The 16,977-nt window shown below is 25.5% G+C and overlaps 2 protein-coding genes across 6 annotated transcripts; both read left to right on the top strand.

The window, feature by feature from the left end:
• The first annotated feature begins 4 nt into the window (after positions 1-4).
• Positions 5-3,608, top strand: LOC126896751 (cell division cycle 7-related protein kinase-like). Its single transcript, XM_050669792.1, has 9 exons — positions 5-632; positions 697-901; positions 1,001-1,094; positions 1,332-1,474; positions 1,538-1,670; positions 1,740-1,982; positions 2,379-2,550; positions 2,633-2,782; positions 2,864-3,608. The coding sequence occupies exons 1-9, from the start codon at positions 566-568 to the stop codon at positions 3,202-3,204; spliced, it is 1,548 nt and encodes a 515-aa protein (XP_050525749.1). The 5' UTR covers positions 5-565; the 3' UTR covers positions 3,205-3,608.
• Positions 3,609-6,291: 2,683 nt separating this feature from the next.
• Positions 6,292-16,781, top strand: LOC126896750 (uncharacterized). Of its 5 annotated transcripts, XR_007701927.1 has the most exons (9): positions 6,292-6,398; positions 7,421-7,813; positions 8,561-8,890; positions 10,384-10,498; positions 10,566-10,637; positions 13,762-13,851; positions 13,958-15,612; positions 15,983-16,083; positions 16,149-16,781. XR_007701927.1 is itself a non-coding variant. In XM_050669791.1 (7 exons), exons 1-7 carry the CDS (start codon positions 6,388-6,390, stop codon positions 14,018-14,020), a joined length of 1,074 nt encoding a protein of 357 aa, XP_050525748.1. In that variant the 5' UTR covers positions 6,292-6,387; the 3' UTR covers positions 14,021-15,736. The 5 variants fall into 5 exon arrangements, 1 of the variants encoding a protein (XP_050525748.1); XR_007701926.1 differs by having other exon boundaries at positions 15,983-16,781; XR_007701928.1 differs by lacking the exon at positions 6,292-6,398 and adding an exon at positions 6,486-6,586 and having other exon boundaries at positions 15,983-16,781.
• The last annotated feature ends 196 nt before the right edge of the window (positions 16,782-16,977 follow it).

Here is a 16,977-nt window from a genome sequence, read left to right as displayed (position 1 = left end):
AAATTCATGGCTTAATTGCAGAATGAACAGTTCTTATCGATTAAATTTTTATTGTAGTGAGACCTGTATGGAATGTACTAATACAGGTTATGCAACAAAATCTGATGTATTGCCATACTTAAAACATACAAAATAACAAACATTAACAATCAAAAAGTCAGAATTTTCTATCATGCAAATTAATTATTAATTAAACATTAAATCTAAAACTTTCAGATATTTTTCTATCAGATAATTTTATTATTCTAAACTAAGAATAAAAATACATTTTGAGAATAATACTTAAAGGATAAGTTATGGTAATATGGCAAGAAAGTATGGCAACACTGTTTCCCGGTGTAAACAACAACACAGCAACTTAACCATACATTTTCTTGGCCGCCTTTCCGCAAAATATTCCGGAGCCAAAACTAGAACTTTGTTTTATCACTTTTGTACAACTTTTTTATAATTAATTTTTTTTTAATTTTATATGATTAATACCTTTTAATTAATAGCTCTAATCAGTCTGATTGTTCCATCGTTCTAGTCTGTTTAAGGAGACATCTATTATTGCACATTAACAATGGCGAACAACGAATTTCGAGTGTCTAGTAGCAGTTCAAGTTTAGTCCACGAATCTATAAAACAGAGTAAGTGATAAGGTAAATATATTTAGTTTTAAATAACTTAATATTATTGAATGTCAATTTATAGGAGGTACCATGAAAGATGAGTCATTTAGAAAGTTACGCGAAACATTTTCCATTCAAGGTAAAATTGGTGCTGGAACATTTAGTAAAGTGTATTTAGCTTATGCCAGAGGTGATCCAGAAAAAAAACAGTATGCCATAAAACATATTAAACAAACAACTCACCCTGAAAAACTACGCCGTGAGTTATTTTGTTTGCTGAAAATTGGGTAAGTAATATCTTTATTACTTAATCAGATTATACTTTAAACATTTTTTTTGTGATATGAAATCTTTAAAAAATTGTAATAATAATTTTATTTTTATAGAGGACAAGAAAATGTTATGGGACTAATAACTTCTTTAAGAATAGGAAGTTCAGTATGTTTAGTAATGCCTTATTTCAAACACGACCATCCTTTGGTAAGAATAAATATATTTTGAAATAGGATTTTGAATTTATTTTCAATTATGTAATGAGTGCATAACAAATACAAATCACTGGTTTACTAGATATAATATGCATCTTAATAATTTAAAAGTTGTAATGTAAAAGTTTATTAATAATTATAGCCCACTAAAAATTTAAAACTTATGCCAAAGCATAGATATTAAAAAATAAGTTTTTATGAAGTTTTAATGGTTTTTTAATTATTATAGTCATATCTTTGTTCAATGGAAGTTGATGAATTGCGATTGTACATTAAAAATTTACTTATTGCTCTCCGAAGAATTCATTCATTTAATATTGTTCATCGAGATGTTAAACCTAGTAATTTTTTATATAACCGAGCTAGTTCAACGTAAGTATTTAAATTTATATATGTATAATTTATTCTTATTTACTCAACTATTTGTGTTAATAGTTTTATGCTTACTGATTTTGGTCTTGCGCATCCAAATATAAGTCCAAGTAAAAGGAAGCAAATAAAAAGTTTACCTGATGAAGCAATTGCTCTAACTACTCCTAAACAAAGAAGTTCAAGTTGTGAATTTAAGGTTAATACTTAAATTTTTTATAATTTCATAATTTTATTAACTAATTTAGATTTAATTTGTCAACTTTAGAATGACCTAAAGCGTTCTAATTCAGTAGAATCTATTAATTTTAATTCATGTCAAAAACGAATTTTACAAAATATTGCTGATGGTAGTAACTCATTATCTAATGGATGTAATCTAAGGAAAAGAACTAAATTAATGATGCCAAAGAAACCTTTGCTTAAAGAAAATTCACCTGTCAAAAAACAATTCAATGTTCATAAAACATCTGTTCCAAATAGTTCAAGTGCTATGAATAATTTATTTAATGTAAGTAAAATTAATAACTACTAATTGTTAATTACTACTGTATTGTTGTTATATAATAATGTAATTAATTTAATGATTTGATTTAAAATACCTAAATTTATTAATCCTTTTGTCATTTAAAAGGAGAATAGTAGTATTAAACCTTATTATTTATTGAAACAATAATTTTATTTAAACTATGAAAATTATTATAATATCATTTTTTTTTTTTAATTTTATTCTTATTCTGTTGAAGTTCCCTTTTTGAAAGCTATTACTTATGATAGAGTTAGCAGAAGAATTTACATAGTCTAAGGGAGCATAATTCAACCCTATGACTAACACTATGATAATAATGAATACAATACTGAGGTATATCAATAACTCATGTAATACAAGTATTATTTTATTATATAGGACAAGAATAATTTTGCTGTACCCAAAGTACCACGTATTTCTTGTAATTGTGTTGGACAGTTAAAAGTTTGTAATATATGTATAAATAGGCCAGAAATGCGAGCTCCTCGTGCTGGAACTCCAGGATTTCGAGCTCCTGAAGTACTTTTAAAGTATAAATATCAAAATACAGGTATAAAAAAAAATATTAATAACTTTATATTTATATGAAATATTATTGTACTCATTACAACAAATTTTGTATTTTTATTTAGCACTTGATATTTGGTCTGTTGGAGTTATTATGTTAGAAGCAATGAGTCGTTGTTATCCATTTTTTAGTGCAGAAAATGATTCTACTTGTCTTGCTGAAATGATAACTGTATTTGGCGATAGAGCTATTAAAAATGTAGCTAAAATGTTAGGTGAGTGCTCTATTTAAAATTTTGAATATTTTGCATTTCTTAATTTTAAATTATTAAAAATAATTTTTTTATTTGTGCCAGGCCGAACTGTTATATGTGAAGTTCAAAAGCCACCTCTTGATTTAAGGGCAATCTGTCGTCTTTTATCTCATAGATCTCGGGTACAGAATTTAAATCCAGCTTCTGTTTCTTCTAGTGAAGGTTTAGAAGCATGTACATTTTGCTCAAAACCAATACAGTTATCTGGTTGTGAGGTGTTTTCTGATAGTTGTAGTTGTTACCTAAATGCTGCAGATGATTTTCCGTATCCTGCATATGATCTTTTGAAAAAACTTTTATGCTTAAATCCCGTTGCCAGAATAACTGCGGACATTGCTTTGAAACATCCTTTTTTTAAAATGGATGATAAAAAACCAAATTAATTGGTTTTTTAATGTATTTTTAAGTAAACCAGCTCAATCTGAACTTAATCATTACTATTTTCCGTTTTTACCTTTTTTCTTTTTCTTATATTACTTAAATTACTTTAATGTAATGTGTTAAACTTATTTGTTTTTTACTGTTAATGTAAAACTTATTTGTTATCTGTTAAATTTTTTCCTTTATTTCAAAAGCTAATAAATTTTTGAAAAAATTTAATTAAAATTTTGTCTAGTGTTAAACTATTATAACTCAGTAGTAGTCAGTTAATTAATTTAATTTAATTAGTTTCAAACATTTTTAGCATTTTAATTAACTATTAAAGTTTTCATTTAAAGTTAAAAATATGGCTTCATGTTTGTTAAATAAAATAGACTTCGTTATTGCATTTAGGACAATATTATTTAGCTTAAGACTTCCTTATTAGTTTTAAAATTGTACTTTCCTAGTCAAACTATTATTTAAGTGTATAATTTTATTGATGTAAAATAAGACATAGCTAAGATACTTTTGTACTGTATTTTAAATAAAAATATAATCATTATAAAAGTATATAAAGATTTTTATGTCTTATGAATAATATTAAAATTCAATTAAGTAAAACAATTCCTTTTTTTACTGATTTGGAACTCGTGCATTTTAAAATTAACTACTCAATGATAATAAAATATGTAAATTAATATCAAATAAAAGAACCTTGATTATCAAAATCTATTGTAACTATTTTTATTTAAGGTAACTTAATCATCTTGTTTTGCTTGGATTCATTTCTTATAAAAATGATGAAATTCTGTTAATTAGTACTTTTTTTTATGTATAGTATTATAAATACAGTTTTATACATGAAACAAAGTATTTAAACAAGGATCAATAACTTGTTAAAAATAAAGATAATTTTTTTTTTTTTTCAAAAATTGAAATTACTTGATATTGTACTTGTATTTATAGATTATAGAGAGATTGAGTTATTAGATTTCATATAATCAAGGTTCTATATTAAAATATAATATTTAGTGTGCCAATTGGAAGAAAAATATAGTATGAATGAACAAAATATGTTGTTCACTTTTTTTTATATTATTTATTTTAAAGTTTAGCATATGTGTAAATAATATTTTTAAATTATTGATGATTATTATAGTTCAAACTTACATTGTTTTTGGCATTTTATCCAAGACTAAATTTTTTTTACATTGTATTTTAAGTGTATCTAGGTTATATTAATTATGCATCTAGTTCCAAATTTTATTTTTATTCATAACATAAAATTATATTATGATAAATTACTTGTAACTATTGTTGTCATTTTTTTACCATCCGTTTATTATATTAGTAATAGAAACATGTTTAATTATCTATGGTTTATTATGTATCATTAAAATTCAATTATTAAGGAAATTTAAAAATTGTCTTAATATGAAGAATAGTAAAATTTAAACTATAATATCAGTTAAATTGATAATGAATCCTCCTTTTAACAATGAATTTATTACCATACTTAGTTTATTACCTATTTGCTTTCTTACCTTCAGATTATTTATGACTAGAAACATTTTTTAAATGTGAAAGATTTTATTTTGACTCAATTTTATTCATAAAATGTCAAATTTGTAAATATTTATGTTATGTTTAACCATTTTATAGGCTATGAAACTAAGATAAGGGTTCAAATAAAGACTGTCATTTAATTTAAGATTAACTTCTTGCAACTTTTTGGTGTGCTTATTTTTATTACATTATTATTTCACTACACTAATTATTATCTTTTGTACAAAACATGTTAATGAAACAATATTTCAATGTTAAAAATCAATGTATCAGTATGAATGTTGTAATTAGGAAACATAAGTATAGATAATTATTTATAAATTGTATATTTCACATTTGTTACAATATCAACTTAAGTAAATAGTTAATATTACAAGTACTTAGTTAAATTTTAATGAGTACTTAATAATTAACTATAAATGTGATTATGTATGTTAAATTGTTTTATTGTTATTTGCAACTGTACACAGTGATTCTTTTAACATTGACTAAAAATTTAAGAGAATATAATAGTTACTATAACTTAAACTTTTGGTGAGCATTAAAAATCACATATAAACATGTAATTTGCAATACCTGAGTTCTCCTTTAAATTAATCAAAATGTACTTGTGCTGTAACNTGTTTATATGTAATTTGCAATACCTGAGTTCTCCTTTAAATTAATCAAAATGTACTTGTGCTGTAACTATTAAAATCATGATTTTTTATGGAAAATGTTTTAGATTATTTGCCGAATTCATGAATTTAAAATTATGTCAAAAAATTATTAAATTTTTTTATTAATAATTAATTTATGTACAGTTTTTATATAATAAGTTCATTTATGAAGTATTGGTAGGACGTGTGTTAATTGAATCAAAGTTAGGAAATAAAAACAAATTTTTTAATTAAACCAGGAAAGTTTAACTAAGTAATAGACAATATTTGTACATTACTTAACTTTTGAGAATTTTTATTTTTGCTATAAATATCTATAGTTCATATTCAAAAGCTGATGTCATCAAAATTATTTTTTAAAACTTGTATAAGGAAAGTTGTTATTTTTAATTACTAAAAAATAACAAGGTAATATTATCAGGAAAGTTATATAGTGACTTATGATAGTATAATTTTAAAAGGGTTCAAACTCCCAAAATTCAAGTAATGACCAAATGTTTAGCTAAAAAGTCTTAAAATCAATATTTATCATTGAAACATTTTTGATTTGTATGAAAGTATAATTATCAATGTAGGTTATATATTTTGTATTTTTCTATATAATATTTACAAAATAGACTATATAATTATCATTATTATTATTATTCAAACTTACAATGATATTGCGACATGTCATTTCTTTACTTTAATTATAGTTTCGTTTATTGATTTTAAAAAGTAACATAGTATTTTTGTTACCATTAATAGTGTTCATATTCGTTTCAAGTGTTAAATTATATTTTTAATACCTCTATGATATAAAAGGAGTTTTTTTATGTAGTTTTGTTTACAAAAGTGTATCTATTGAAGTAGTTAATACTTTAATTCTATATGTATAATCCATTTATTAAAATTGATTTAAATTTTTTTTTCATTAAATTGTATTGTGAAGTACATTTTCTAAATACTGGATAGATATAATTATAAAAACTACGTGAAATGAACAATTTGTGAGTATCTAATTATTTATAGATGCTACAAATAAAAAATTTGTAAACTATTAGTTTTAAATTATTCAAAAATATGGGAATATTATTATTTCTATAACTTTTGAAATAATGATCTTAAAGTTTTACTCAATCTATTGCTATATGGATAAAAATATACAATGAGACAAATCATTTTCTATAAAAAGAAGGTAAATCCTTTACTCTGTAATTAAAGTTATGTAAACATAACTTATTATAACATAATATTATTGGTAATTTGTACTTTATTAGTTGATAGATAAAGCGGAAGATTAGAAGAAAAATGCAATTATAATAGCTACGATAAAAATCATTAACATGGTCGCTATTTAATGAGCAATAATTGGTTTAGAACAGAAGTTCTCAAACGTAGTCCAGGCCTTCTCAGAAGTTGTCTCGGAACTATGGATTAACGACCCCTCCCTTGTTGAAACCTGATCATTTTATGCCTAGAACATGCAATTTCCACAATAATAAATAATTTCCATATTTATTATTGTTTCAACTATATTTTTTCCTCTGATAACAACCTTTTCATACAGTCTTTAGTATAGTTTTCTCGCGTTATTGGTATCTAGGAAACGGACAGAATCTATTTCCTCTTTATTAAGAAATCCAAATTATGTCACTATACATTATTCTTTTTTAATTATTATAATTCTAAGACATTTACTGAAACTATAAAGTTTCATAATTACAATTATTATACATTTATGGTTGTAGATAGATGCGAATTATTAGTGAAAAACTAAAAATTGTAAATTATTATTTAGATAATTCTTCAATAATAGTAAAAAAAATAATAATAGGTTCCCATTTAACTTTCTTAAGTTATCCCTAAAATCTACCCTTAGGAATAATTTTTTCTTATAATGAACTTTACATTGACAGTGGTTTATAAAAATTAATTAAATTTTAATCCATACTTTTTTATGAAAAAAACATTATTTAATAATAAAATGAAGTATACTTAATAAATGATCTTTGTAAATCATTCATTACAGATATTTATACATAGTCTTTAAATGGTTCGGGACATTTCCTATTATTTATAATCAAGAAAAATGTCTTTTTCAAGTTTCTAAGAATGGAATATTGTTGTGCTTTTTATACTCAATTATCATATTAAGGACAATTTACGAACTTATGCGTGAAGTAATCTCCGGTAATTTAAAAAAATCTGCAGCTGTAAGTTTAATGATATTTTCTTGTCACTTTACTGGTTTATTGATTATGATTACGAAGAAAATAGTTTGCATAGAAGGCATGATTAAAAGTTATAACAATTTAGCTAAACTTCGAATAAATGATATTATTCTTCCAAAAGGATTTCATGTTACATTTTACATTAATGTTCTGGGGATAATATTGGAATTAATTGGAGATAGTATTTCGAGGTAATTACTTTTTACAAGCTTTAAATGATATTTCGGTTTAATATATAATGTTAACATAATGTCATAGTATAATAAATCTACTATTTTATCATAGCACTCAAGTACTATAAAATTAAGAATTTATCTTAATTAATTTAGCGATGATCAAACCTCCACCTCAATCAATGACTTTTACTTTTAACAATATACTTTTTTCAATAATATTTATAATGTTTACATTGTTGAATATATATTATGTTTTTACATAAAATTAATAAAAAAATTCAAAATGATAACATAACATTTAACCAAAGTGTAACAGCGATAAACCTCATCCATGATTAAAATAAATATAGGGTGAACATATATTTTAGAGGGGTTAAAAACATTGCTTGTGTATATCCTTCTCAAAAAAAATTCTGAGAATGTTATACATTTTCGTTAGAGTTCATTGGTATGGACTGGTGTCTCACAGTAGTTATTACTGATACATAAAATATTAAGGGTTGATTAAAATAGCGCTTGTTTAATTAATAGACAATGAATTTCCAAAATATTTTAATATAGTAATAATTATATTATTATAATAAACAAAACATTTTGTCAATTAATATAAGTAAATAATAATAATATTATTATAATTAAATTTTCATATAAAAATGAACTATTAATTAATTAATATTTATTGAGTAATTAGTTAATTGATATATGATAAATATAAATTTAATACTATTTCAAAGTTTATCATAAATGTAATATATGTTACAGCATTAAAAATGGAACTTATGGAGCTATGATGGCTTATATACCAATATTGAAATTCTGTATAATAGGTATTGAAGTACAGATAGTCATTTTATTTTTAATCCTAAGTGAATTATATAGTCGGCTTAATAAAGAAGTGCAATTTACATTGGTCAATGATTTGAAACAAATTCAAAATATGAGAAATCGAAATCTTGAAATGTACAAAATATGTAAAAAATTCAACTTGCATTATAATGTTGATATTATTATTACTCTATCATCTTTCCAAATAGTTTTACTTCACATTATCTATGAAACTATAAAATCTATAACTACGGAAGATTTATTTATGTAATTTATAATGATTAATGACAATTTTTCTTTTGCTTATTCAGATAAAATTATAACGTTATTTTTTAGTTAACCTTTTCAGACCCAGAATTTTTTTTAAGTAACATTTTAGCTTTGATGCCATACTGGAAAAGTATTAATTTTACTATGATCTCTTTTTAAGTCTATCACCACTTTATCTTAGCTCTCACCAGACCGATTTCCTTCAAAGATACGTCAAAATAACATAAATTGTATTTAATTGAAGACATTGCCCTTAAAAATTGAAAAAATTTCCCTTGTTCCCTGTAAATGGAGGAGATCCTCCAAAAAATTATAATTTTTCAAATTGATAAATTTTGACATATTTTACATTTTTTTTTCTTAAAACTTCCAAAACCAACCTTATTTAGGTTTGTTGGAGATGATACGATAAATTTTGGTAGGAAAGATAATCTCCCGATTTTTTTGATAATGCTTACTTCTTATGTTGAGAAAAACGAGTTTGAAAATTTGAACTACCTTAAGTTACCCTTAATATCATCCTGGAAGTGCATTTTTAAGTTAATAAATTAATTAATTAAGCAAATTAAGTCGACAAATTACGCCTAATTTTTTACTTGAAAATATTTATTTTGATTGAAACTTGTATTGAAATCATATGCAACCTTAAAAAAAATTTAAAAAAGAATTTTTTTAAATTTTAATTTGTACGTTTTCCAAAGTCACAAAGAAAAATTGAAGTCCACAATCCTCCTCTCCCCAAAAAATCAATATCTAACTACTTCATATTTTTTTGTAATTTCTTCGTAAAAATAGTAATACTAAATTATTAAATATCAATTTCATACTATATTTAATTGCCATAATAAATACTTTTTCATAAATTATACTTACTTGACATAAAAATTGAACACTATCTACAGATTTGCGTTTCTTATAGTAGTGATTTTAATCACTGTATTGTAGTGATATCACTTATACTTGTCCTTAATTATGCTACGTCCACACTTTGTCTTGACTCCATTTTGATACCTTATTTTTCACAATAATTAAGTTGTATACCATCTAAAGAAGTAAATAATTTTATTTTTGCATAATTATTAAATATTACACTGGGACTGGGTTTAAAACTAGTCTTAATGTTGCCACATATACAAGAGGTATGAGGACGATTAGTGACAGGAGCAATTGCCTCCTGGACCTCTGTATATAGAGCTATGATTAATCAATCAAAAAATTTAGTTTGATATATTTTTTTTTACTTATCATTTTCTTTATGAAATGAGACTACCTTAGAGTGTATTGAGAATTTGATCTACGTTTTATAAAATTTGAATAAATATTCATAATTTTAAAAATTTTAATTTTAAATTCTTATACAAATATTTTATTATACCCTTACGAATAAAAAGCTAAGGGCTGAAAAGGTTTATTTACTATATTTATGGTTAAAAATAAAAAATATTATTTTTTTAAAAATTTAATTGTTAATAAATTCAAAAATATTTTAGATACTTTGAAGACATTCATAGTTTTATAAAATTTGTTTCGTCGATGAGTCTTATAGTAAGGCATTCTTTTTTGACACTTTATTTAGTCGAATCAAGCACGAATCTATCAAAAAAGGTGATTCATATTTTTATAAATTTCATTTAGATTATATTTTCACATAACAATGTATTTTAATTTTCAGAGTACAATGTCGTTTTACAACATTTTGAAAAACAGAAACATTCATTTTTTTACTCAAGAAACTAAAGAACAGGTCTATATATTTATATTTTGATATAGCTACCCGGAGTTGATAAAAATTATTTAGACTTGGGTTTTAAAGTATAACGACGAATACATAAACTAATGAAATATGTGTCATTTATTTATAAAATCAGGAATGTATTAAAGGGAAAGGGTTGAGCCTATTCTAGTAGTGCAATTATGGGATATATAAATGTATATCATATTAATTAAAAATGTAATATCAGTACTGCTAAAAATTAAAAGTGAAATTATGAGCAAATAAAAAGGATAGATCACATTATACATATAATGTCATAACAGATACCGTAAGTAAAAAAAGAGTTGGGCCGAAAATTACTCATACAGAATGATCGTTGTAACCCACTTAATTCCTTTCAAATTAAAAAAAAAAATGTCGCGAATATTTGTTTGACTTTTTTATGTACATTTAATCTTTGATTTATCAATTATTACGTACTTTTTCGGTTCATCTCTTTTAGCCTTATAGGTGAGTCAACAAGGACGTTCAAAGGAAAAGCTAGGAGGTACTATTGCACTCCCTGGGATTATTCGTGTCGCTAATAAAAAAGATAAACTAACACAAGATACACAATCCTAGCTACCAAATCTTTTAATTTGAATTTTAGTTTAAGTTAATGTAAATTTTGCTGGAATCGTTACTAACTGAATTCTAAAAACCAGAAGCGCTGGGAAGACAGGTTGATTTTTTATACGCTTCCTTCACCAATGTATAAAAATGTTAATAACTAATAATTTATTTTATTTTTAGTAATTGAATAGGTTATGATAAACGGTTTACTCTGTATATCAAATTTTATTTAATAGATTGAAAAAATATTATTTGCTTCACAAAATATTTAAAAACTGTTGAACGTAAGTTATTAAATTTAACATGAAATTTTATTTTCAATAATTTAGTGAAAATTAAAAAAAAAAACGGTAGCACAGTGGGGTCGCGGCATAGTAGAGACATTGCATAGTAGGGTCCAGTATAGATTTAATCTGACAGTGATTAAAATCACTATCATAAAAAACGCTTCGATGCAAATCTGTAGATAGTGTTTAATTTTAAAAAATTGATGGATAATTGCAAAAGCAACATCAACTTCTATTAAAATAAAATACAAAACCCATAATTATCATACAAAAATAGTATATTTTTCAATATGGTAGCCATTTGCGTATAGAAGATAGATCGTCGGGACAAATTTTTTTTTTTCATTTTGTAGTACATAAAATAAGCTTTAATTTTATATATGTTTAAAGGACGCAGTATTTCCGGAACATTTTCAAAAATTAAGTTGAAAAAGTTATTTTTTGTAAAAAAGTTACTATTTTAAATCCTCCCAGTGAGCAGAATAAGTGTTAGATTTTCAAAAAAAATTATATCAAATGAAAGGGAAATATCTAAGGTTTCAATACAAAAAAATATTATTTTTATTTGTTCATTTTTGAAAAAGTTATGGCAGTTTTAAGTACAAAAAACATCCCGATAAAATGTAATTTTTATCGCAAACATTACATTTTTTTTTAAATTTTCGACAGCCATTTGCACATAGAAGATAAGATGTCGGGACAAATTTTTTTTTTTCATTTGATAGTATATAACATAACCTTTGATTTGATATATGTTTAAAGGACGCAGTATTTCCGGAACATTTTCAAAAGTTCAGTTGAAAAAGATCTATGTTTTTTACAATATTTTAAGTTTTGAACGCCCCCTATATAAGGGGAAATTGTCCAATTTTAATAAAAAGTATGTCAAATGAAAGATGTACTTATAATGTATTTAGAAAAAAAAAATTTGTGCTGATATATACATTTTTCAAAAAGTTATAGCATTTTTAAGTTGAAAATTTAAAATCGAAAATCGAAAATTTTAACACAAAAATAGTGTTTTTTTAACTACGGCAGCCGTTTAAATGTAGAAAAAATAATGTCAGGACAAATTTTTTTTTTTCATTTTATAGTACATAAAATAAGCTTTAATTTGATATATGTTTAAAGGACGCAGTATTTCCGGAACATTTTCAAAAGTTCAGTTGAAAAAGATCTATGTTTTTTACAATATTTTAAGTTTTGAACGCCCCCTATATAAGGGGAAATTGTCCAATTTTAATAAAAAGTATGTCAAATGAAAGATGTACTTATAATGTATTTAGAAAAAAAAAATTTGTGCTGATATATACATTTTTCAAAAAGTTATAGCATTTTTAAGTTGAAAATTTAAAATCGAAAATCGAAAATTTTAACACAAAAATAGTGTTTTTTTAACTACGGCAGCCGTTTAAATGTAGAAAAAAAAGTGTCGGGACAAATTTTTTTTTTTCATTTTGTAGTACATAAAATAAGCTTTAATTTGATATATGTTTAAAGGACGCAGTCTTTCCGGAACATTTTCAAAAATTAAGTTGAAAAAATTAATTTTTGTAAAAAAGTTGCCATTTTAAATCCCCCCCAATGAGCAGGTTAAGTGATAGATTTTCAAAAAAATGATATCAAATGAAATGTAGATATCTAAGGTTTTAGTATATAAAAAAAATTATGTTGATTTGTTGATTTTTCAAAAAGTTATGGAAGTTTTAAGAAAAAAAAGTGAAAAAATTTCGAAAATTAGCGATTTTTAAATTTGTAATTTTTTTGGATATTTCCCCCATTTGCGGGGAACGAGGGAATTTTTTTCAATTTTTAAGGGTAATGTCTTCAACTAGATACGATTTGTGATCTTTTGACGTATTTTTGAAAGAAATCGGTCCAGTGAGAGCTGAGAAAAAGTGGCAACAGACATAAAAAAAAAAAAACACATCATAGTAAAATTAATACCTTCTCCGCTTCGCATCGAAGCTAAAATAGGGGACAAATAAAAAAAAATCCAAAATTCATCATACAATGGTACAGAAGTATTTACATTATAGCTCTCTAGTATATATACTCCTACTGACCTTTATGATTTGCCAAAGATCGTAGTTAAGGTAGTGCAATCATTCTTCTATTTCAAAAATTCCAGTGGACTAACAAATAATTGTAAAAATAATAGGGGTTAATGGAATTAAACGCGTTAAAAAAATGTACAGCTACACTTTAGATGTAGTCTAATGGTAGATTCAAATAGCTTAATTTTTTTTTTACAGATTTATTTATTTTTGAAAGAACTGCATTCAACTGAAGTAATTATATCTGCAAATAACTGTTATGATATTAATAGAAAATTTGTATACACTGTAAGTAAAAAAATGGTTTAATTAAATTATTTAAAGTTAACGATATATTTATAATTTTTTTACGTTCTTTTATGTATTATAATGTAGTATATATATTATTTTACAGATAGCAGGTTCCATCACAGCATACCTTGTTTTAGTTTTGACATTGATATTGGACCGATACTAACATTCATTACTAATTGTTAATTTTGTTTTCAAAAAATCTTTGAAGTCTACATTATTTTAATACATATTAGTTATGTAATTTAATTATAAGAATTTAAGAAATATCATACATGTGTAGTGAAGTTTTATATTTTATTTAATTACTCATAATTATTTTATTTAGTCCCTGTGGATAGAGTATAAGAATACTTCTACGGCCCCTCTGCCATCCATAAGAGCCAATTTATGAGATTGTGTCAGGTCAGGCAAAATTTTGACAAAGAGTATGAGAGGTCCTGAACAGAACTTAGGCGGATTGTCCCATCTTGGATGTATATGGACACAACAGGTGAGAGGCAATAACGGTAAAGATGATGAACGTCTAAAGAATAAAATGTTTGATACCAGCCGGAAAACTTGTAACTTTTTCACCAGTCATGAGTACAACGCTAATAGTATCAACAATGTAAGGACATCATCACTCAACTTTAGGCTGGAATAATGTATAAAGAAGAATGATAGATACAGAGTAAGAATAGGTACGCAGAATGTTGGATCATTAACTTGTAGAAGTATTGAAATAGAGAAAAGTTAACATTTGTTGTGTGCAGGAAACTAAGTGAAAGAGAGATCACAGATTGATTATATAATGTGGAAAAGAGAGAGCGTAAAGGAGTAAAAGATATTAAAGTTATCTCTGGCAAGAATGTAACTTCACAAAATAGAATGATAGTAATGGTGTTGTTGTGTAGTGGGAAGAGAGTATACAAAAACAGAAAGAATACAGGAGAACAATTGAGGGTCCGGTGGTGGAAATTGAAAGGGGATAAAGAAATACAGTTTTTAAAGATGGTAAAAGATAGGACGATGTGGAATGTTGAGAGAGTCATACATGAAGTGTGGAATACATTTGATAGTTATGTGAAGAATACTGCAAAGGAGATTGATAGCAATTGTAGGAAAAGAATGCCAGGAAAAAAGGGAATCTGATAATGAGATGAGGACGTTCAAAAAATCATAGAGAGTAAGAAAAAGCAGTTCAAAATATGACAGAAGAGTAAGAGGAGAGAAGATTGGATGGAATAAAACACTTGTGCAAAGAAGCCAATTATGCCGTAAGTAAGATGAAGTTTAAGAAGTAATCTTGAAAAATTACTGAATGAGGAGTATCCAAAAGAGACATTAGAGGATATCTCATAGAAAGAGGGTCTGAAGATTTAATCGGTAAGAAAGAGATATGGGAAGCTCAGGCATCAATGAAAAAGATCAAAATAAAAGGACCTGATGAAATGCCAGTAGAAGTATGGACAATATTAGGTGGTGTTGGCATTTTGGTGGTTGAAAGATCTTTTTAATAAAATCCTATTAGAATAAAAGATGCCAAAATAATTGGAGGAATAGTATTGCAGTATTAATATGTAAAGGTAAAGAAGATATTGTAATATACATTTGGATTAATTGCAATTTCCTGGTCTATTGTAATTGGACCAGAAAGTAAATATTTATAAACATTTTTGATAATGGTTGTGTTATTAGAATTTAAAAACAAAATGTTTTAGTACATAAGACAAAGTGGAATGAATTATTGGGGAGCGTACTTCAGGAGCACCATAGGTAATCTTATTTTTGTGTTGTACGTTTTTGACAATAAGTCTTTACTATCGTTTATTACTTTATTGTACTTTAAGGGATAACACCACTGTAGAATTTTTAAAAAATCAATTTTTATTATTTTCTTAAAAAATACTCTAAAGCTGCTTGAAGTGCTTGGGGATATATCCATGTTTGCAGTTGAGTTCTGACGTTTCGGACTCATTGCAGAGTCCATCTTCAGAGTGATAGTTGCTAGTCGGTGGCTGCAACTATACTGGCCAGTATAGTTGCAACAAGACAATCCATGAAAGCTTTAACACATGCATACTCTGAAGCTTTTAAAATATAAGAAAACTATTTTTTTTCATTCAATTTCGTGTTTTTTTTTCAGGTGCCTCTAAAACGACTATTTACATTAGCGCTCGAAATGTACTACGTACCAATTTGTCTATTTATTGTTAGCCTCTCTAATTCATTACTAGATGTCACTAGGTACCTCTACTTACTGTTTTCAGCTACAGTTTGAATTATGATTATGATATTACGATATATTATAGTTTTGAAATACGTTATAATTGAAACTCCATTGAAGATATGAAAAATGAGATATGGGCCACATTATTTCACAAAATTTCGACCGATCCGAATCCGCAGTATGACAAATGTTCGGAGTCAATGTAAACGGAAGAAGGCGAGAGCAGCGGGTGCCCTGCATTCTTTTTCTTATAAACTGCCTCTTCCTCAAGAAGTATTTGATGCTGTGAGGCCTGTCTATGAGGAATTAAATCGAGTCAAGTTATTGAGTCGTTGTTTAAGAGGCTATACCAGATTAGAAACGAAAATTTTAACGCCACCGTATAGAAGTTAGCTCCCAAGAATTCTTCGAGTGGTAAAAACGAATTCGATATTGCAGTAAAATCTTACTGTAACTTCAACGACGGCATGTCTAGCATATTGGTGATCATGATCACATAGACGTGGAAATTGGCGTTCAGGCTAATAATTTCTGCATGGAAGCCGATGCTTTGCTCGTTAAGCTAAGCGCTCGTTAAAAAATGCAATAAAAGAGGCACGCTCTTCGCTAAAATCGTCGAGAAAACAAGAAATTTTAACCATGTATGAAAAACAACATTCTTAAGAGAAACACGTAGCGGTTTTTAGATAAGTTAATTTAAATAGTTTTTATAAACAAATAAAGGGTATTTTTTTTATTGAAATTGAATTTTTTACTTGATACTCTTATCAAAATTGTCATATGTTTAAAAATTATACCAAATAGAAAATTAATACCTAGGGTATTTATAAAAAATTGTTTTGATTCAATAATTTTTCAAAAAGTAATGTTAGTTAAAAATAAAAGTTAAAAAATGTCGAAATTTACCGACT

The sequence above is a fragment of the Daktulosphaira vitifoliae genome, unplaced genomic scaffold (genome assembly GCF_025091365.1).
Source record: "Daktulosphaira vitifoliae isolate Bord-2020 unplaced genomic scaffold, ASM2509136v1 Scaffold_1, whole genome shotgun sequence".
Taxonomy (NCBI): Eukaryota; Metazoa; Arthropoda; class Insecta; order Hemiptera; family Phylloxeridae; genus Daktulosphaira; species Daktulosphaira vitifoliae.
This window is presented reverse-complemented; position numbering and strand designations above follow the sequence as displayed.